Genomic DNA, 22274 nt, shown 5'->3' with positions numbered 1-22274 from the left:
TAGAGAGAGAGTGAGACAGACAGCAGAGGTGTGTGTGAGCTGAGCTGTGTGTGTTTCAGTTTCAGGAAGATGCTGTTCCCACCAAGAAGTTGGACTAGAGAGCAGCATCTGAGCTCCATGACCAGGTAAGTCCACTCGTAGTCTCACTAACTCGTCCACTCCTGCCAGTGAGTTAGCAGGCAATATGCACTTCTGCCCTCCTGGAGCCTGGCATCATGGATGTGAATGCTTTACAGTGACCACGGAATAATTCGAATAATAGAAGCCTAGTCTAAAATCAGTTACATATGATTTTGGTTGTATGTTCCGGAGGGTGCTTCTGTTGTTTTGATTGTTACACACTTTTAACATGAGTTATAAGTGTGTTTGTTAATCCCAACTGTTTTCACACGTAGCTGCAAACATGGTGTGCTATGTCTCAGGACTTCACATAATTCCTCTTTGACAGAAATCTAACTAGAGATACATTTTTCAGTTGGTCAGACTTTTACATTTGAAAAACCATTGGAAAAAAAATACATTGTTTTTGTGGTTATTGCCATTTTACAGCATGGGTTTTATCTGTAGAAGTGTGTGAACATGGCTTAATGTGACTTTAGCAAACATATACTTAGATTTTAGGAAGCTCCAGTTTGAAATTTATGATTTCTGCTTTGTATTCTGAATGGAACTGGGTTTGACTTAAACTCACATCAAGTGGGCTTCAGTAGACTGACTACAGCCACATTATGACTGCAGTCATTGCAGATGAGATATGAAGGAGATATGAATAGCGAAGTAAAAATGCTTCTTCTGGGTGTTTTTGAAAGGTGTTTAAAATTTGGTGTGCTGCTGATAGAGAGCTGTTTTCATGTTTGGGTCAAATCAATTTCAGATGTGGTTAGAGTTCACAGTCCTGTTTGGCGTTTTTTTTTAGATGCACTTTGTTTTCTTACCCAACCTGTAGATTTTGTAACTATCCTCTAATCCCATTTTATAAAACATAGTTAGAGTGTAATGTCATTTCCTGTGAAAAAAAGATCTTCAGTAAGTGGTCTGTTTCAAGTGTGGTGCAGCTCCAAGGTTTACTTTCTTCTTGATAAATTTCAAAATACAAAATTCAAATGCACAATAAAACCATAGGAATCCGCCACAAAATGGACACTGTCCATTTCTAAAGGTCACATTAGAATGTGCTGGCTAAAATTACACAGCTTGTAACTGAAACTCTATCCTATCTAAGGGACTAGCCTAAGCATCAGATTGCAGTCTGCTGATTGTACTTGAGAAGTGTAACAGTAATCCAGGTTGTCTGAATGTGGTACTACCTTTCAGCCCAGTGCAAGGTGAGAGAAGGCAACATTCTGACCCAGAGAGTTTTCTTTCCAGCGTTTCAGAGCCTGTAATATGAAGCAGGATTAGGTGCTTATTGAGATCTTTTCAGGTTGGACCTGGTCTTTTTGTTTTACAAAGGTTCTCTCACTTCTCACCTGCATTTGTCACCATGCAAATTAAGCTGCACACCTAACCTGCTCTGTGCCTTATTATGTACCTAATAAAGAATACAAAATCATCACCTACTGTCTGGTCATTGGTGATGCAGTATCTTACAGCAAGAGGGCTATTGGTTTGAACTCCTGCTGGGGCCTTGCTTCCTTTATTGTCATACAGTCATACATCAGAATTGTGTATTTATTATGATATTCGTTGTGAATTTAACAATCTGATGTCAGTTGGGTAACAGTTGCCAAGGAACCTTACTGACTTACTTACCTTTTGCATGAAGTACAATCCTATCTGCAGGGGTAGCTGATCATGTTGGTCCCAACAGGACATATTGATCTACACTTGTATTGGCAATGGATTTGACTGCGCTTCAGCTGACTGCTAACAGAGAAATGCGCAGAATTCTTCAAAAAGGCAGAATTGCATAGCAGGGGCCACTGCTATGCAATTCTGTTCCTTACACAGAGAGGTTAAAAGTTCATGATTGTCTGTGAGAGCCGCTTATATAAACATTTAACTTCATAAAAAACATTTGTCAAAAACTAAATCTTTTTCATTGTAGTTACATACAGTTATGAAGTCAAATAAATAACATTGAACATAACATTCTGTGAGGTTTGCCCTTGTTTTGATGAAATATATATTGCTGTGAAAAACAGACATTGTGACTTTGTAGATTTCAATATTTGATGTTAATAATGAACTTTTCCCACTTTTTTTCTCAGGTTTTGAATTGTGTTTTATGGTGATTAATCACCCACTAGCATTCAAAGCAAGCACTGCTGTTTTAGAAGCTAGAAAAATATTTTCTTTCACTCTAGAGCCTTTAAACTGAGAATATGGGTTTTCTATTTACTCCAGAGCATTGCAATAGTTCTGCGATGTTAGTAGCAGAAAGAGATAGCCATAGCTGACAGATAGCCATGGAGATATAGCAGCACAGAAGATTGCGATTTATTTTTAAAGGGTTAGACCTTTAAAATAACAGACAAATTCAACAACCAAATAACAAATCATCCAAATAAAATAACAATCAAATTCAGCTGTATTAAAATATTTATTTACTAGATTTGCCACGCTGCTACTTTTCCCGGTAACTCGAAACTCTTCCTCCTAGACCACATAAGAAACGGATTACTTAGCTGAACACTCCTAACGCGCAAAATCAACATGATCTTACTGGTTGACTGCCAGTGGGGTGTGAAGTCCATATAAATGGAAAAACACAAATAGATTTTCATTACAAAAAGCACATTCAAAATAACAAATCTGACGATCGTCACAATCTGGTCCTTCATATTGTAATCTTATTTTCTTTCCTGCTGTTTCCCCATATTTAGAGTAATGGACTTCGGTTTATGCTGGTTGCTGGATTTTGCCAGTTTCACCGAGACTAGGGGTTAAATTTGGCATCTGTCAGCTCTGCTTCCTCATCCTCTCTGCTGCAGCTGCAGCTCCACACTCCGATTTCTCCAATGCTGCTATCGGGCTTGACAGCTGCCCCACCTCGGTCTGAGGCTCCAGTGATGAGGGTGACCAGACGTAGCCTCTCGCCTCAGTCAGCGATGAAGGACCCCTCCAGGAAGACACCCGAGGGGTCCTTCCATCCATGTCGTGGCCCTCCAAAGATGGACTGCTGTCACCAGTTTCCTCCTCACCAGGGAAACCCCATCACTGGTCACCAGGCTGTTACACTGAAAGGAGGTGCTGTTGGCTTGAATTAATATATTTATGTATTTATAGTTTGAATCCATGGTGATAATAATTCAGTGTACACTCTAATCTCTGAGTGAGTACAGAATCCCCATACAGAACAGCACAGAATATCAGAAACTGTATACAAGGACGACAGCAGGGAAAATTTGCACAAACTGAGATGCTATTCAATTTCTCCACATTCTGGGTGGAGAATCTTGGCAGTAAACCTTACACTCTTGCTCACTATACATCGAGACTGTCTCTCCACTCTTTACATATTCCATATGTATGGAGAAGGAACCCCCTTTATCAGGACATGTGGATACTTCTTTAAGACACTCTGGCTTGTCCTATAAAACATCTGTGCAGATATGAAAACTATGATTCTTTGATCTCCACTTGCTGTCAGATGTAGTGTGCATGTGTGCTTTGCATGGTACAGTGTGTGTCCATTGCCTTTGTGTTGTGAAGCCTGTTGGTTGGTTCCCATAATTGCTGTTGCCCTAAAAAGAGAAAAAAAGAAAGGAAAGGTCCTTTGTAGTGACTCTAATATGTGGCTGTGATTGCTCCTGGTATATTATCTGTGGTCTCACAGGTTCATGAATCCAGTGGAACCTTGCTGTAGCTGATGCTGTGGGCACCTGGTCTGTTTCTTGGGGTCTTGCGAGTTGAACACTCGCCTAGTCACCTAGTGTCACTGCAGCTGGCTGTATCCTTCTGGAATACAGGTCTTGTCAACCGATGCAACCAGTTGGTTCTTACTGTCGCTGATGCTGTTAGCCCAGTGAGCAAGAGTTTTTCTCTGGCTCTCTGGCTTCTCTCTGGCTAACGCCTGCTCTGCTTGCTCAGAGTAGTTCATGTGCTAGGGCCATTGAAAATGGTGGCAGACACTGTCAAGTAAGCGACCAAGTCCAGGAGGGTGGAGACTCCATTTCAGGTGGCCAACCAGATCTGGTGCAAATTTGGAAGGGCAGAGGTCGACCTTTTGCCCTTGTGCACCCCTGCCCCCAGTGTCTCCTCTATGCCTTCCCTCAATTCTCTCTCCTCCAGTTGATCCTCTGTTAAGTCCACACCAAGGAGGTGAGGTTGAGCCTGGTGGCCCCTCTTTGGCCCTACATGCCCTGGATCCTGCTGCTCTTGGCTGGGACAGCCTGTGAGCTTTCTGTTTGTTTTTCTGTAGAGAGACAGAAGGCAGGAGAATAAACCAGCTGTACTCCACTGAATAATCCAAGGTGTACCCCTAGTGGGAGGTGAACAATATGAAAACAGCCCCACAAGACGGAGACAGAGCAATACTGGGAGTATATGGGAGAAGGACAACTCATAAAAACAATGCTCAGTTGCTAGTGGATCTAAGAGCAGACCTTGGATAAAGCAAACTCCCTGAACAGGATCCAGTAACCATCACATGGTAAATAGACTGGTTCTTATATAGCGCTTTTCTACTCTGAGCACTCAAAGCGCTTTATACAACTTGTTCATTCACCCAATCACACCCATTCACACAAACACTTCTCTAGGTTTTAAGTGCTACCTAACTAACATTCATACCCATTCACATTCACATCGATGAATGCATCGGTGAGCAACCTGGGGTTAGTATCTTGCTCAAGGATATTTGACATGCAGATTGGAGCAGATCGAACCAACAACCTCCCGGTTAGTAGAGAGTAGTAGTAGAGAGTAGAGTAGAGAATGCCTTTACACATGTGTACAATGAGATAGAGCATCTCCTACTCAGTGCAGTGTGGGAAAGAAAGGGGGGTGATGTGCACAATTCTGTGCCACTATATACATATGAACAGTACTCAAATGTAAAATGTAAGTATCGGAAAAAAATAAATAGTGTTGGCATATGGCTTTATATATGAGTGGGACACAGATAGGAATAGGCAGAAACACCACAGGGGCAAAACACCAGCTCCTGTCAGACAGAGCAGTCACCCAAGACTGTAAAACCAAGCTCACCAACTTGTACACCGCTTGGATTGACTGCAAGCCTATGACTCAGTGCCTCAACCCATGGATCCTGGAATGCAGAGAACAACACAAGATAAACAGGACCCTAATGGCCTTATCAGAAATTCGATGGAGACGTGGCGAACAACACTAGAGGCCAACGTCAAGCCAATAGCACAAGTCTTGTCCCCACTGCTGTTCTGCATAGGCCTGAACCCCCTGCAGATACCAAGTACGAAATGCAGCAATCGTCAGCCACCTACTCTATAAGGATGACATGAAGCTGTATGCCAAGAGTGAATGAGACATTGATTCACTGATCTAAACCACTAGAAGCAATGATATTTGGACTGAAGACATGTAGTTGAATGGTAAAAAAGAGAGGGAGGTAGTCAGAACGGAGGGGATTGTACTACAAGAAATGAACACTAGGGTGGTTGAGTACCTTCCTCCACATACATATGTTACCCTATTCAGTTCTGTTCAGTTTTATTTATATAGCACCAAATCACAACATGCTTTATATTGTAAGACAAAGACCTTACAATAATGCGGGGAAAACAGAAAATCCAAACAATCAGTGGGAAGGGGGAAAAAAGGGAAAATACTCCCTTTTAACAAGTAGAAAACTCCAGCAGAACCAGGCCCAGAACAAAAACTATTTCATCCCCCTCTTCTTAAAGTACACGTTCAGCACAACAAGTTCCGCCCCTTTTTGTAAAACACTAGCATCTGTTTACTTTACTTACATGCCCATGGAAGTCTACTCCAATCACCAGTCTCTCATCCTGGGGCACTGGCTACTAAGAGAGGACAATGAACACCCTGTGGAAGAGAGAAAAAAATTATAACAGCTAATGATTAGAATGGAATATAAACATATAATGAGTAAAAAGGCAAGTGACGAAAAAACACCTGATCTTAAAAGTAGAAAGCAAAATGGTTCCACAGGAAGACAGACCTGAAAGTTAAAGGCTCTGCCTCTCATTCTACCATTAAAAAAAACCAACACCTTTGGGATGAATTAGTGCAGGTACTGCAAGTCAGGCCTTCTCATCAAAGATCAGTGTCTGACTTCACAAATGTGCTTCTGGGAGAATGGTAAAAAAAAATTATGTAATATAATGTATGTGTTTTGATATGAGCGTCTTTGTTTTTGTAATTAACATCCAGATTAAAAATATTAGGATCTTAGCTCAACTGTAAAATTTTACTAGAATTAGATTCTAGAGTCAGAGTGGTGCCGTGTGTGTGTGTGTGTGTACACACAATAAAGATAGTCAGGAAAAAGTTGCTGTACGGTTTAACTACATCAGTGCTTTGAATGTCATGGGGATATCCAGTATACAAAAAAACATTTTAAGCTCCATGTAAATGAGGCGTAGAGAAGATTTCTTTCTCTTTTTTTAGCTGCTATAACAACAATGAACTTAAGATTAGTAACTTATATAGTTGGTAGGTATAGTTGATGTTACTGTAGGTCAGGGGTGTCAAACAGAATTGCATAGGGGGCCAAAACTCAAGGCACACTTTAGGTCGTGGGCCAAACAAGATAAACATTTATTGAACACACTAAAACAATGTTTTTTTAAACATAAATAAAAACAGACAGGAATATTATTCCAGTTTAAATAAACTTTAAAAAAAAAAACTTTAACTTTAAATATTTTGCTCTTCATAAAAATATATCCTGTCAAAATTATGCAAGTTAGAAATATAAATAAGCTTCCAAAAACCCCAGAAAGGTTAATGAAAGGTTGGAGCCGCATGTAGACAGAGCTGGGCATTGCTTCAGGAATGGAACTAATAAACTGTGCGGGCCATTCAGCGTCGTACTTTCCCTTGAGTGTATCATTACACTGCAGCTCCATCTGAATCTGCACAGGTGCACTTCAGCAAAGTCCGCTGACTTGGTTCAACATTACTTGGCAACAGGGAAAGTGAGGCAGGTTGCACTGGTGCATTTGTGACAGCTTCACTTGAAATGCCTTCACCGCATCATACATGCCATGTCCACGAACAGACAGATTTCCTTGCTGAGCTCAAAAACTATTGAGAACTTTTCCCCAACTCAGCCAACGGAACTCTGTATGATATGGAATGTCGGCAAACTCTGAATATATTTCCCACATAAGCTCAGATAAAATTTACGGTTTGCATTGCGGTGATCATTACATGCTCCATTTTTAGGACTTCACCACACAGCGTTTCCTGGTGTATGATGCAGTGATATGCTGTTAACTCACCGGTACAGTTTTCCTCCTGCATATTTACTCGCATCCTGCTGACTAGTCCGCTTTTTTCACCACACAACACCAGCGCTCCATCTGTTGTAAGTCCAACAAGTTTGTCCCAGGGCAGTTTCATGTCGGTTACCCTTTGACGTACGTTTTAAAAAATGTCTTTTCCTGTCGTTGTCCCGTGCATCGATTTAATGTTCAATATTTCCTCTCCACGGATGAAGATGGCCAGTTGTACAATGTCCATCATGTCTGCACTTTCATCCACAGCAAGAGAGTATGCAATAAAGTTTTTGTCACGGCTGCGCAGCAGTCGTGTGGTGAATTGAGAAAAGGATCCAAAATGCAGGCACTGGCTGGGGTGCGAGTGAATGTTTAATTACAGAGGTGATAAGGTGACAAAAACAGGAGGAGCAGAGCGGGGAGAAAACAAACCTAAACTGGGGAAAACTAAAGAACTCAAATTAAACCAAACACGCACGGGAGGAGGAACAAAATGCACAAAGAAACCTGGCGGAGAGACGCAGCCTGAACACCGGGTTACACAGAATTATGCAAACGGACATGGAGTTAAACAGACAACGCAACAGAGAGCACAGGCTTAAATACACGGGGAGTAATCAGGGAATGGGCCACAGGAGGGAGACACAGCTGGGAGCAATTAGGCTAACGAGACAGGGGAGAGGTAAAAGTGAACACACTGACATGAGACATGAACTTTCAGAATAAAACAGGAAACTAACAGACACAGAGAACCAGACAGGACACTGAACTTGACAGGCAGACTCATGAGCAGACACAATAACACCATGGACAGACAGAGAGAACACAGGCAGGCATGAAACAAAAACACTAACACTGTCACGGTCTGGCTGGCAGACCGTGGGGAGATGGGGAAATAGGACCCAAACGCCGGACTCTTCAGTGCAACAGTGTTTATTTACAAGGTGGTGAAGTAAACAACAATAAATCCCCAGTTTCCCAGACTCCCGTGTAGTGTCTTCTTCCCAAAAGTCCCCGTGTAGTGCTCTCTGCCCCAGTGTCCCTGCACTCCCCGTGCTTACTGCTCCTTCTCGTCCCACACTCCTCCTGAGGGGAAAACAATAGAGGCAGCCGTTAACACTTATCCCAGCAGGCATACACTCACACTTGACTTGTTTGAAGACTGACGTGTAGTCAAACGCAATAATCCCGCGTCGGTGGAAGCTCATCGCTCATCTAAATAGCTCCCCCGACGAGCCCAGATGAGGAGCAGGTGTGCGGCCAGGACTTCGGGTGTGGCCAGCCCTCAAGTTAGACCACGCCCCCAGGGCTGAAGGTGCCTGTAACTTGGCCACAGCAGAAAGGCAAAACACACACATACCTGCCTACATACAGATGTGCATAGGGGCAGTGCAGACAACACACCAAATAATAATAATAATAATAATAATAATAACAATAACAGTCACAGTCCCCACTGCCCACGGACCCCGAGTCCCCAGAGCCGGGTCCGTGACAAACACATAGCAAACCTAAACAAAAGACAAAACAGAATAACAGAGAACAAAGAATAATATAAAGAAACACAATAAGGTATTGTTGTGTGGTGTTAGTTCAGCAAGCATTACACACACACACGCAGGTAGGAACAGAGGATTACCGGAGTTGACTCCTTTCTTTATTTTTCTTTTTTTCTTCTTCAAAACCACAACCAGAACAACATACTCACTAGCGCCCTCTAGCGCTTCTGGTAAATGCATCTACAGAACAAATGCAATAGTATGTGTGGACACAACATCTCCCCCTTTGAACAAGGATTTCTTATGTGAACCTGACTTCATCATTCTGATGTATGTCACCTAATACACTTTTAACATATTTCACATTACTCAGTAACATTCACTTTCCCATGACAAAGTCTTGGGTCCAGCAAGGTGGGTTCCTCATCCTGGTGGGCCTAAGCCTACTATCAGACTCAGAGTTAGATGCTAGATCAGTTCCTGGTTTATGACAGTCCATTGTTGTGTCAGAATCAGTACCTGCGTTCAGCTCTGACAGAGCCGATAAGTGTGAGGCGTTCCAGGTCCGTCCATCATCCAGCAAATAAGTGTTTGGTCCTTTCCTTGTCATGACAGTCCTTGGTTTGGAAAACTTTAACTCGCCTTTCTTTACCTTCCACGGCTTCCTAACCCGTACCTTGTCACCAGGCTGAAAGTTGGATGGTTTGGCGTGTCTGCGAGCATCAGTGTATTCTTTCATTTTCATTTGCTTATTCTTAACTCTTTCGCACATGGTATGCCTCTCTGTCTGAGGAACAGGCATATCCATTACCTGTAACTTTGTTCTCATTCGTCGTCCATGGAGCAGTTCTGAAGGGGAAACTCCAGTTGTTGAATGAGGGGTTGCTCTGTAGTCCATCAGGTAAGTTCTCAGGAACGATTTCCAGGGTTGTCCTTGAATCGAGGCAGTCTGTAGGCAGTCTTTAATGCATCTATTGAATCTCTCAACTTCCCCATTAGCTCTTGGGTAATACACTGAGGATCTCAGGTGTTGGATTCCCCTGCTTTTCAGGAAGTCAGTGAACTCAGCAGAGAGAAATTGAGAGCCATTGTCACTTATCAGTGTCTTTGGATTCCCTTCACGAGAGAAAACTACAGAAAGGAATTGAATGATAGTAGCTGCATCAGCTCGGGGAGCAAAAGCTACTTCAGGCCACTTGCTAAAGTAGTCTACCAATGTGATAGCAAATCTACAGTCAGAAGGGGCTATTTCAAAAGGGCCTATGATGTCCACAGACACCTTTTCCCAAGCAGCAGCTGGTAAAGGAATGGGTTGGAGTGGAGCATCATGGGTGACAGCGGACTTGTCATTCTGTCTGCACGTTGCACAGTTCTTTATCAGTGTCTCTATATGACAATCCATTTTGGGCCACCAGTACATTTCCCTCAGGCGTTGTTTGGTACGGACGATGCCTTGGTGAGTTTCATGAGCTATATCAGTGAGTTTTTTCTGCAACGACTCAGGCACTAGCAATCGATGTGTACCTCTGATGATGCACTCGTTCAAGACCGCGAGTTCATGGCGGATTGGGAAGTACGGCTGTAAGTCAGGATCCAGTGACGTCTTCCTAGCAGGCCAGCCTTTCTGTATCTGCACACGGAGCTTTGTGAACACTGGACAGTCTTTGCACCCTGACTGGAAGTCATCCTCAGACACAGCACTCAGATCAGTGAGGATGGCTGCAACTGACTCCACATCCTCTGCACATGCCATGTCTGTCTCGGAAAGTGGAAGCCTAGAAAGACAATCAGCAACATGGTTCAGTGACCCAGTTCTATATTCCACTTCATAATCAAACTCCAACAGGCGAGCTGACCATCTGGCTATGCGTAGACCAGCTCTGTTATTGCCCTTAGTAGTCAGCAGTGTTGTAAGTGCTTGGTGATCTGTTCGTAGGAGGAATTTTCTGCCCCAGAGCCATGTGCGCCATTTTTCAGCAGCCCAGACGCAAGCTAGAGCTTCCTTCTCAACGATTGAGTATTTCCTCTCTGCATCAGACAAGCTGCGAGATGCAAATGCAACAGTATGTTCTGCATCATTACCTTCAAGTTGAGTCAAAACAGCACCTACACCGTAGTCTGAGGCATCTGTTGAGACTATGGTTGGCTTACTGGGGTCGAACATCACCAGGGCAGGGCTGTGCACGATTAACCGCTTGACTTGATCAAACGCTGCTTGAGCTGCTTCGTTCCAGTGGAATGAACAGTCCTTACGCAGAAGAGCTCTCATAGGTTCAACAACAGTCGCGTAATTTGGCACAAACTTGCTGTACCATGCACTCAAGCCAAGAAATGAGCGCAGGGTTGCAGGATCAGTAGGGGGCGGAGCATGCAGGATGGCAGTGACATGAGAGTCATCTGGCAGCAGACCTTCTGGACCGATCTTTTGACCCAAAAAGCTCAGAGTAGTTTGACGGAGTTGACATTTGTCAACATTGAGTTTCAGTCCTGCATTGTTGATTCTGAGTAACACAGCACGCAAGTTGGCCTCATGTTCAGCTTCTGACGTTCCGTATATGATGACATCATCAAGGTAGCATTGCACCCCTTTCTGGCCGCGTAGGATTTGTGTCATCATCTTTTGGAAGGCTGCAGGTGCTGAACTCAACCCATAGGGAACTCTGCAGTACTGGTACAGTCCTTCATGTGTAATGAAAGCAGTGAGCCCTCTACTCTCTTCATGTAGTTTCAGCTGATGGTAGGCGGATTTTAGATCCAGGGTGGAGAACATGACAGCCCCATGCAGCTCAGACAGTATGTCCTCTATCAGTGGCAAGGGATGACTGTCAGCGACCACCGCTTTGTTAGGTTCTCTCAAATCAACGCACATGCGTATGCCACCAGTCTTCCTTCTAGTGACTACAATCGGGGAGACCCATTCAGATGCATCAATTTTCTCTATGATGCCATGTTCCTCAAGGTTCTTAAGTTCTGCGGAAACAGCATCACGGACTGACAGGGGTAAGCGTCGAAGTTTCTGCTGTATTGGCTTCACTTCAGGTCGCACCTTCACTTTATGTACAAAGTCCTTTGCACATCCGAATGCAACTGGAGACTCACATTCCTGTTTACATTGAGTGGGCAGAGCCGAGGTTTGCTGGAGTGCAGCACACACCTTGGGACTGTTAAGAACTAATTGTCCCCCTTTTATGTGTAGCTGGAGGGCAGTCACCAAGTCCATTCCCAGTATGGGTGTTCCTGTTCTCACAATGTAGAGATCTGTGGAGGCACTCTTGCCATTGTAAGTAATGTCAGCTCTAAGACACCCTAATACATCCAGTTTCTCTTTTGAATATGTAATAAGCTGAACAGCTGGATTACTTAACTTAACTGAGCCAAAATTTGTGCTGTAAACATGTTCAGGCAGTATGGAAACACCAGACCCTGTGTCTACTAGTAGCTTAACAGTGCATGCCTGTGCAGTATTTGGTACAGTGACAGCAACAGTGCACATCAATTTAGCCGGATCACCACTGACACAATTGTCAACAGTTAAAACACACATTTCAGGAACAGTCACTTCATTAACAAGCTTATGAGAAGATTTACACACTCTCGAAAAATGTCCGATTTTCCCACACGTATTACATTTGCAGTCTTTTGCGGGGCAGGATTTATCATTGGCTTTGTGATCAGCTGAACCACAACCGTAGCACGTCGGAGCTGTATCCGTTTTTTTAGCTGCTTTGTATTTTGGCTTGCGCATCTTCTTTTGTACTTGAACAGCGGCAACAGGCTTTGTTTCACCGACAGCAATGGCCTTTGCATCAGCTATTGCAGCCTCTGTACGCCTAGCAATTTCCAAAGCTCGATCGAGCGTCAAATCCTCCTCCATTAGCAGTCTTTCACGTATACGAGCATTATTTGTCTTCTCTACAAGTTGATCCCGCAACATTTCATTCTCCATAGCCCCGAACTTACATTGTTTCACGAGCTCACGCAGTGCTGCAACGTAGTGATCTGTAGACTCACCGACAGCTTGGGCTCGTTGCCTGAAACGGTATCTCTCGGCGACAACATTGACTTTAGGATGAAAGTACGTTTCCAAAGCCTTTACGGATCCCTCGTAATCATCCGTAGCGAGTGGTAAGGCGCTGTAGATTCGTTGTCCCTCCGTTCCCAAGCAGTGAATGAGCAGGGCCCTCTTCCTCTCCGTAGCAAAGTCATTACCCCCGATCGCCAGCAAGTAGTTATCGAACAACTTTTTCCACGCAGCAAATGGAATTTTCGGTTCGCCCGGGCAATCCAGGAACACAGCCGGGGGTTGCAAAGAGAGCAGAGCCATAACTTAATCACCACTACTCTCGTCGCCACTTGTTGTGTGGTGTTAGTTCAGCAAGCATTACACACACACGCAGGTAGGAACAGAGGATTACCGGAGTTGACTCCTTTCTTTATTTTTCTTTTTTTCTTCTTCAAAACCACAACCAGAACAACATACTCACTAGCGCCCTCTAGCGCTTCTGGTAAATGCATCTACAGAACAAATGCAATAGTATGTGTGGACACAACAGGTATGAAGCACAAGTTTACTGTTGCCATAAAGAAAAATCCTCAGACTCTGGACCATGACAGTTTTTGCTTCTTTCACACAACTGTGTTCTTAAATCAGTGGCCATCTCACAAACCCGATCAGCAATCGTATTTCTGCTCAGGCTCACATTTGCCAAAATCTGCGTTTTGTCTGGACACAAGATGTCGCACACCTTCATCATGCAGCTCTTCAGAGTGGTACCGGGCTGATTTGGCTTTCTCCTCTGCTACAATAAAACTTGCTTTCACAACAGCTTCCCTTTGTGATTTTGCTCTGGTGAAAAAGGTCTGCTGAAATGTCACATTCTTCTCTAGCTCTTCTACTTTCTTTAGTTTCTGCTCTGCACTTAGGTTTTTCAGCTTATCCTGACTTTTTGTCTCGAAGTGCCGTCTTAAATGAAATTCCTTAATTACAGCCACATTAGCTCCACCAATAAGACACACGGGATTACCAGCAATGTCTGTAAACATATATTCAGTCACCCACTGCATGGCGCTGAAAGGCTCTGCTTTCAGATTCAACTTTTCTCTTCGCCATTGTGAGCGGCTAGCTTCGCAATAACAGAAGTTTGACTTGATTGATAGTGATGTGCGGATCGATACTGAAATATCGATTCCTCTGATACCAGTCATTTATGTTCTAGAATCGATTCTCACATTAAAATATCAATACTTTAGTAAGATTCGTCTCTTTTCAGCGGAAATTCTGCTGATTCACCTATTTCTGCAGAATTTTCTGCCTTTTCACCTCTTATCAGCACAATTCTCAGCAGCGTCTGCTCATTTCAGTAGAATTGTCAGTCTCTCCACCTCTTCTTTGTGAGAATAAGTTTAGCTCAGTGAGATGAGTATCTGCCTTGAGACCAGGAGGGCCACGTTCGAATCCTGCTCAGGACAACGTTTTTTTTTCCACCACTTTTCAGCAAAAATTTCTCCGTCTTTACCCCTTTCAGTAGAATTTTTTTGCTTTTCACATTTCAGCAAAAAATTTCTGTCACTTAGTTTTTTCTCATAACCCAGTCTCAATACAACGTGGCAACAGTCACTTTATCCATTTAAAAGTGTGTTTGTGTGTGTCTGTGTGTGTATATGTTTTTGTAGGTTTGTGAAGAGGAAGAGATTGCTGCACAGCAGGCATCACTCTCTGTGGATACTGTTCATTTTGCTGGGAGTCTGTATTGCCATTCAGACCTTTGTCACCCATCAGGCCAGGTAAAGTCCTATTCTCAACACCAATTTTCTCAAACCAAGTGGACTTTGTTATCGTTAATTTTTTTTTTTTGGACATTTCTTACTGAATCTAGCATTGGTGAAAAATAACTCATGTGACGATTATAAACTTTAAAATATATAATATGGTATCGTCTTGATGCATGCTCAATCATCCAGGTAAGTAAATCTCCAAAGGTTGATTCTGTTCATCTGGACGTAGCGTTTTCAGTGGGAGAAACGTTTCGTCACTCATCCAAGTGACTTCTTCAGTCTCAGCTGACTGCAGGTTTCAGCTTCATCATAATGAAGGAACTGACCTCCCAGCACATTGTTCCCTCAGTGGACTGGTTTCAGTCATGCAAATGTACTGTTTTCTAAGATTGGGGAAACCAATCGTTTGAAAACACAAACACAAACACAAATTTTCTCTCCGTTTTGGCCTCCGATCCAAACTGGGACGGCGTTTTCGCATTTTGAAAACGCTCTCGAAAATGCATACATTTGAAAACGGTGCTTTCGTGTTGCAGTGTGGACAGCAAAAACGGAGACTTTTTGAAAACGATGACACATTTTAGTCATGTGATTGTTTCTCAATTTTGACAGGCTTATTAAAGATTAATATCAGTTTGTACATGCTTCAGATAGCTTTTCTTCAAATTCTTTAATTCTCACTCACTTTTGCAACTTTGTACTTTTGTGTTACTCACAGCAACAACCCCACCTCATTGTTAGTCCATTTAAAAAACTTGGTGCTTTTCCTCGACATTTTCCCGCAATGTTTCAAAGAGCCGGAAAGTCAATAAACAGCGAGCAGAAATGAGGCCGGTCGAATCGTCTTCCATTTCACACATGCGCAGTGCTGGAACGTAAGCGTTTTCTGCCGTTTCAATGTGGATGCACAACTCTGTGAAAATGACTGAAAACGATAGTGTGGACGCGGAGCGTTTTCAGACAAAGATGCCGTTTTCAAATCTATCCGGGCTAGTGTGAACATAGCCTTAGGTTCACACTGAAAGGCCCAATCACCACGAGTTTTAAAACGAGTGTGCTGTACCACCAGCAGTCTCTGATCTAATGACCTTAAAGCCCGAGAAGATGAATTTGGTTTCAGCAGGTCAGATAAATATTGAGGAGCTTGACCATGTAGGGCCCAAAAGGTTAGAACTAAAATTTTAAAATGAAACCTAAAATTTGCAGGCAACCAGTAAAGGGAGGCCAAAACTGGAGTGATATGAGATCTTGTCTTGGTGCCTGTTAAGAGTCGTGCTGCAGCATTCTGCACAGTCTGAAGACGATTTAAGGCTGATTTGTTAAAACAAGTAAACAGACCGTTACAGTAATCTAAACGAGAAGAAATAAAAGCATGAATAATCATCTCAAGTTCAAGCTTTGATACCATTAGTCTGAGTTTAGAAGTATTCCGTAAATGATAAAAACAGTTTCGGACCAGCTGCTTAGAATGCTGCTCGAGTGACATCGAGCTGTCGAATATGACGCCAAGGTTTCTAAGGCTTGATTTTACATAAGGGTCTAAGAAGCTGATATGCTGCCTGATTTCTGGGACCATGTGGTCCTTTACCTTTCACAGGAAGTTTTCGGCATATAGAAAGTCACATCCTCACTTTTGTTTAAACAAAATTGAAATGTTCCTTAAAATGCCACAGTAAAGGACCTCCAGTGCATTAAAATGTGATGTCAAAAGTTCCTGACCTAGAATCAATAATATAAGATTTGAAAGTGAGGTATTTTATTGTGTTTATGACGTTTTCCAGGAATGGCAAGCTAGTACAACTCCAGCAGATGAAGTTCTCTATCAAGAAAGAAAAAGAGTTTCCTCACATAAGACCTGAAGACACAAGATTACAACAAATGGAACAAACTGCAAATGGTAATCATCAACATGAGCAACATGAAAAGCCTTCATATTCTTTAATCGGCAGGCTTGCAAGCTCTCAACAGGAGGGGAGAAAAGTTACACTGGGCAAGCTGCTTCTACCAAAAGACCGAAACAAACCAAACGTTGACCTTCCATCTTCTCTGGTTTCCCATAGTACCCGGAAAGACATAAATCTAGGGACAGAAAAAAGACTCACCCGCTCTCCCACTCCTTCCAGTTTTTTGAAGACTCAGAACAATACTCACACTCAAGCAACCTGCCATCCAAAGTCTCACATCGTTTTCCTCAAGACACACAAGACAGCAAGCAGCACTATCTTAAACATCCTGTATCGCTATGGCGAAAGCAGAAACTTGACCTTCGCTCTCCCTCTAAACAAACAGAGCCAGTTATTTTATCCATTTTTCTTTGTTCCACATTTTGTCGAAGGAGTTAGCAGCAGAAGTGTGAAAGAGTTCCACATCATGTGTAACCACATGAGATTTAAAAAATCTGAGGTGAGTTTCATCAGAAATGTATGTAGTTCCATGGCAACCACAGCAATTATATCAATTTGATATGGTTTGGTATTCCAGTCAGCCTGACTAAGTACCAAAATGTGTTAATTGGCCCAAAATAAAAGCTGCAGTACACCCTGTTACAAAGTTTCACATATCAAGACCTAATGAAATATTATCTAATGTACAAATTATCTAAACTACAAAGCAGGATTCATTCTTATACAGGTACCTTAAAGGTTAACCCTGGGTTTGAAAAGAAAATTATCACAAGGGTATATTGGCATGGTAACTCATACTGCAAACCATTTACCAGAGCTCAGCAGGTGTGCACAATGTGTAGGAGAACACAAAGCATTATTTAGCATCATATCATGACATCTTATGATATGATGGTACCAGGTTACCATGTTACTGTGCTACATGCATGTATGTGTCTTCTTAGTTTTTGCAACGTTTAGACATTAATCTAACACAGTGATACTTGCATTTGTTACAGACTGACCAGAGAGAAGTGATTTTTTTTTAAAAGTTACTTTTTAGACTGAATCTATGAATCTATGATCTAGGCTAGTGTTTCTGAGATGATTAAATTTTGTTGTGGTCCTTATAGGACAGGTACTACAAACCCGTGATTTTATAGACTATTATGCATTAAACATCTGCAGCAGTAACACTAATCCATATAGCAGTGATGGGGAACATTTTTCTGCAGAATAAATACTTTTATCATTATTATACAGTTACATGTGTAGAGAGGTGTCTTGTAGTATCTTATGAAAAACCTCTCTTTTCATAAGAGAGGTGTTTCTCCCATTGCTTTTGCAAATTGGTTCTAATAAAAATCCTTCACCAGTCACAATTTTACACATTTAAAAAAATAATTTTACAGGCAGGAAGGATTCCAGAATGGTATCTGGTCTAGTTTATCTTATTGAAGACTAATAAATATTTATTTATTTAATTCATTTACTTTTAGTTTTAAGGGGTGGGAGTCTTTCACGTCTTGCCTCTCTCTAAAAGTCATCTCATAACACTGCCTTTTAACCCTTCCTAGATTAATGGCCAGGAACAGTTCAAATATCACTCAGAATTTCTTTCCTTTTTGGCATTGCGTGAAAATGCACCTGAAGGCTCGAGACCAAAATGTCTCCTTTTATAGAAGTTCTGACACTTGTTAATGATCATTTAATCAGTGCTTTTGATTAGCAGCACCTGGCTGAAACTTACCCTCTAAATTCAAAAGAAAGCAGTAAAGACGTATTATTTTTTCACACACTGCATTTTGTTATTGAAATAATGTGACATATTTTGAAATTCATCTGAATTTGTTTTTTTTTAATCTATTTTTATGACTTGCTAAGGTTGACAAGAATAAACATATATAGCACATGGATAATATAGTGATAACACTACTGGTCTTCAGAACAACAGGTGTCTGACTGTACAATTTACTATGTATTTCCCAGGTGGCAAAAGTGATGCCTCAGGATACCTTTTACTTTTCCATCTTGAGACATCCTGTGGCTATGATGGAATCCATCTTTAGTTATTATAAGAGCATCCCAGCCTTCCGTAAGACATTTAGCCTGGAGGACTTCTTAGACAACAGCTGGAGAAACTATAATGCATCGGTAGCCAACAACCACTACGCTCACAATATTCTGGCTTTTGACTTTGGCTTTAAGAATAATATTGCAGCTGGTGCTGGAGACTTTGAGGAGAGAACCACTGTGGCTATTAAAACCATAGAACAGGACTTTAATCTTATACTAATTTCTGAATACTTTGATGAGTCCATGGTCTTGCTCAAGTACTCCCTCTGCTGGTCCTTGGAAGATATGGTTTCCTTTCGGCTCAATAGTCGCAGTGAACAAACTCGGCATTCACTTTCACCGAACACTGCAGAAAAAATCAAGAAGTGGAATGCTTTAGACTGGAGGATTTACCTGCACTTCAACACAACCTTCTGGCACAAAGTTGATAGTCTTGTTGGACGACAGAAGATGGAGAGGGAAGTAGCTCAGCTGAGAAAGCTACAAGTCAAGCTTGCAAACACTTGCCTGAAAGATAGATGTGCGGTTGACCCATCACTGGTAAAGGATGCTAGGCTGAAGCCTTTTCAGTATGGAACAGCTGTCATTCAGGGCTATAACCTAAACCCAAACTTAGATATACAAACCAAAACAAAATGTCAGAGATTTATCTTACCAGAACTGCAGTACACACATCGTCTGTACACCAAGCAGTTCCCAAAGGAAGCTGCTAAGCATAAACAGGCAACTAAGACTGTTAAATAATCACCTAAAGAAAATTGCTATGATGGCAAAGCATCAGAAATGGGAAGACCTGAGCAGCCTGACCTTAAGAAGTAAAGTCAGGTCTCAAAAACCAATGGGCCTCCACAAGTTCTCTGTTAACAAAAACACAAGCTAACAATAAAACAAGAATACCACGAGTAATACCTGTGACTAATAATCACAGGATATGTGATATGCTTGAGAAGTATGTGTTGGGTATTAAAAAAATTTTTTGATTTTTTTTTTCTTTTCTTTTCTCTTTTTTTAGTAGCCACACCAGTGGTTAAGTTGAAAATATGAAAGCCGGAATATCATATCACTTTGGTGATTATTCATTCTTATGAATATAAGAGGCTAACCAAGCCCAATATTGTTAGCTCCTGGATGTTAGAAGACACAGTCAAGAGTAAAATGTTTTTGACGAATTGTTTGTTTTCTTGCTTGTTTGCTCATTTAAAACATATCTTTGAAGTACATGGCAGTGAGTTGAATTTTGGACTGTTTTTGATATCCTGTGTTGTTTTAATTGGTGAAGATAGCAACGGAACTTGAACTTGACTTGAACATGCTAGTTCAAGTCAAGTTGCTTTTTAGTGTCATTTGAGCCACAGTAATACACCTTGAAATAAAGTAATGTTCTTCCAGGATCAATGTGTCACAACATAAAAAAAAGAAAAGCACATGGCATTAAAATATCAAATTATATAAAGAATAAAATATACATATATGAAATGTATTAATCTGTGTGTGTGTGTGTGTGTGTGTGTGTGTGTGTGTGTGTTTTGAACATGGTGTTAACAGAGATCCAATTTAGCTGTTGCTTCCAATCACACCCCTGCAGGTCTCACTGTCATTGCCCACATTAGTGTTGAAGCACCCCACCTGGGAACTCCATGAAGGTAAGGTACTCTAAACAGTCATTTGGCACATAGGCACAGGCACCTTCCCCAAGCCTGGCTCCAGAGTGAGCCCCGGTAACCCTATCCCGGGGAGGGTGAACTGTTTCCTAGATTTTTCACCCACAGGGGTCTCCTGAATTGCTCGTTGTCTTTTCCCTCACCCAGGACCAATTTGCCATGGGAGACCCAGAGTGAATCCTCTTCTCTTAACAAAAAATAAAGGATCTTTGACAGGTAGCACAGTGTCCTCTTTCTAAAGTAAATCAATCAAGGACCTTTTTATGGAAACTACCAATGCTGTCTGAGTTACAGTACCTCCAGTATAATCATTTGAGGGTTCTGGTGTGGTGCCAAGAGTGATTGTCTGCCTGTGTTTAAGCTGTTAAAAATGACTTTTTGGTCTTTAATCTGTCAAACATATCCCAAAGATGAAAGCGTATATGCAAGTGCAATAAGGAAGATTGGTAATCCCTCACCTGGATGTTTTCCTGCATGCTTAACTGCTAGTCTACCACAGGCCTTTACCCTGGCTCAGAGGTATAAGAATAATCCGTTCATTTAATAATGCTGTTCTTATAAGTACAGTTTCATTAACCATCGCCTTGTACAGAACCTGGGATATCAAGGCAGCCTAGATACCAGCACACATTCGGTAGTAATCAGTAGCATTCACATTCTGGGGGTGGCTGTATCTCCAGTGGTAGAAGAGGGCACCTACTCAGCGGAAGGTTGGTGGTTTAATCCCTGTCTGGTCTGCTCAAGACTACTTGTAAATTCTTGTAAATGTTAGACAGAAACACATAGAGTATAGGGGGAAGAAAGCACTAAGAGAAATTCTCTGCAAATGATCTATGGTAATTATTAAAGAGGAAGCTTGATTCCAGGTTCAGCCCATTTTCATACAGGCATCCGTTAATGAGACACCGTATTTTTTCATGGTGGAGAATTGTGCGCTGCAAGAGACCCTGCTTATGGAGTTTAACAATCCGACCATGTTTAAAAAAGGGAAAGCTTTTTTTGCATTTGCGATCAGAACATCGTGACAGTGTGACCACCTTACTTAAAATTATCATGACTCCACATTTTTGCAGATTTGACTTTTGAAGGCATGTTGTCCTAAACTTTTCATCAGCTGTACAACAGCCTGTTTCAGTTGAAGTATTGTTTTTAATAAATTGCATGCTCAAAAAATGTTTTGTCTCACTCCCATTTCTTCTTTTTGCATGTTGAAGCTCTACTTGAAACCTTGTTAAGATCCAACCATGCCAAATATGTTTGGGGGTTTTTGGTTCTTTTTTTTTTTGCCATTTATCAAGTGGTCTTAAACTTTTGATTGGGACTGTATATTAAATATACACTATCGGTCAAAAGTTTTAGAACACCCAGTTCTTCCAGTTTTTTGTTGAAAATTATGTAGTTTAATGTCTCATTGCATTGTGATGAGTCAAAAGTTTAGAATACATTTTGGTCTATAAAGTCATGATTCCTCAACTCCAGGTACTTATTTGTATGATAAATGGTATCATGAAGCAAAACATCATGCCAGAAAGAAGCTCTAGAAAAGATGAAAAACAAAGGCATTGGCATCAGTCTGTAAAGGGTTAAAAGGGAATAACAGTGAGATTCATTATCAACAAATGGAGAAAACTTGGACCGATTTTGGTAGGCTGGCAACTTGTTGGAAGGTTCACCACTCCATTTTTATTTTAATAACCCCAAATTGCTCTTGAATGCATCCATCAGAGCATGAATACATGTGGATGTTAGACAGAAAAAGTAGAAAAAGCATAGAAAGAAGATGCTTGTATGAATGGGTGAATGCGTAATGCTGTATAAAGCCCTCAGGTTGAGTAGAAAAGTAAGCATTCAACTAATGTGACTAGGGATGGGTACCGGTGTTCTGACATAAACGGTAGTAACCAGACCGAAAAGCAGCGCACATTTCGGTGCTTTATTTCGGTGCTTTTTTTTCCTGAGCTGTGATACACTTCTAGCCAATCATTTTACGTTTCC

The 22274-nt window shown here is 41.7% G+C and overlaps 1 protein-coding gene and 1 long non-coding RNA gene across 2 annotated transcripts; one reads left to right on the top strand and one right to left on the bottom strand.

The window, feature by feature from the left end:
• Window positions 1-23: 23 nt before the first annotated feature.
• On the top strand, window positions 24-19362 carry LOC308401602 (galactose-3-O-sulfotransferase 2-like; the record flags this gene model as incomplete). Its single annotated transcript, XM_080889872.1, has 4 exons — window positions 24-125; window positions 14558-14668; window positions 16441-17062; window positions 18532-19362. Exons 1-4 carry the CDS (start codon window positions 70-72, stop codon window positions 19360-19362), a joined length of 1620 nt encoding a protein of 539 aa, XP_080745998.1. The 5' UTR covers window positions 24-69.
• On the bottom strand, window positions 3850-7553 carry LOC308401754. Its single transcript, XR_013972601.1, has 3 exons — window positions 7389-7553; window positions 5892-5967; window positions 3850-4357 (listed from the first exon to the last, which is right to left on the bottom strand). It is a non-coding gene; the product is annotated as an uncharacterized lncRNA (long non-coding RNA).
• Window positions 19363-22274: the final 2912 nt, after the last annotated feature.

The sequence above is a fragment of the Rhamphochromis sp. 'chilingali' genome, assembly GCF_963969265.1.
Source record: "Rhamphochromis sp. 'chilingali' genome assembly, chromosome: 8".
NCBI classification, from domain to species: Eukaryota; Metazoa; Chordata; class Actinopteri; order Cichliformes; family Cichlidae; genus Rhamphochromis; species Rhamphochromis sp. 'chilingali'.
This window is presented reverse-complemented; position numbering and strand designations above follow the sequence as displayed.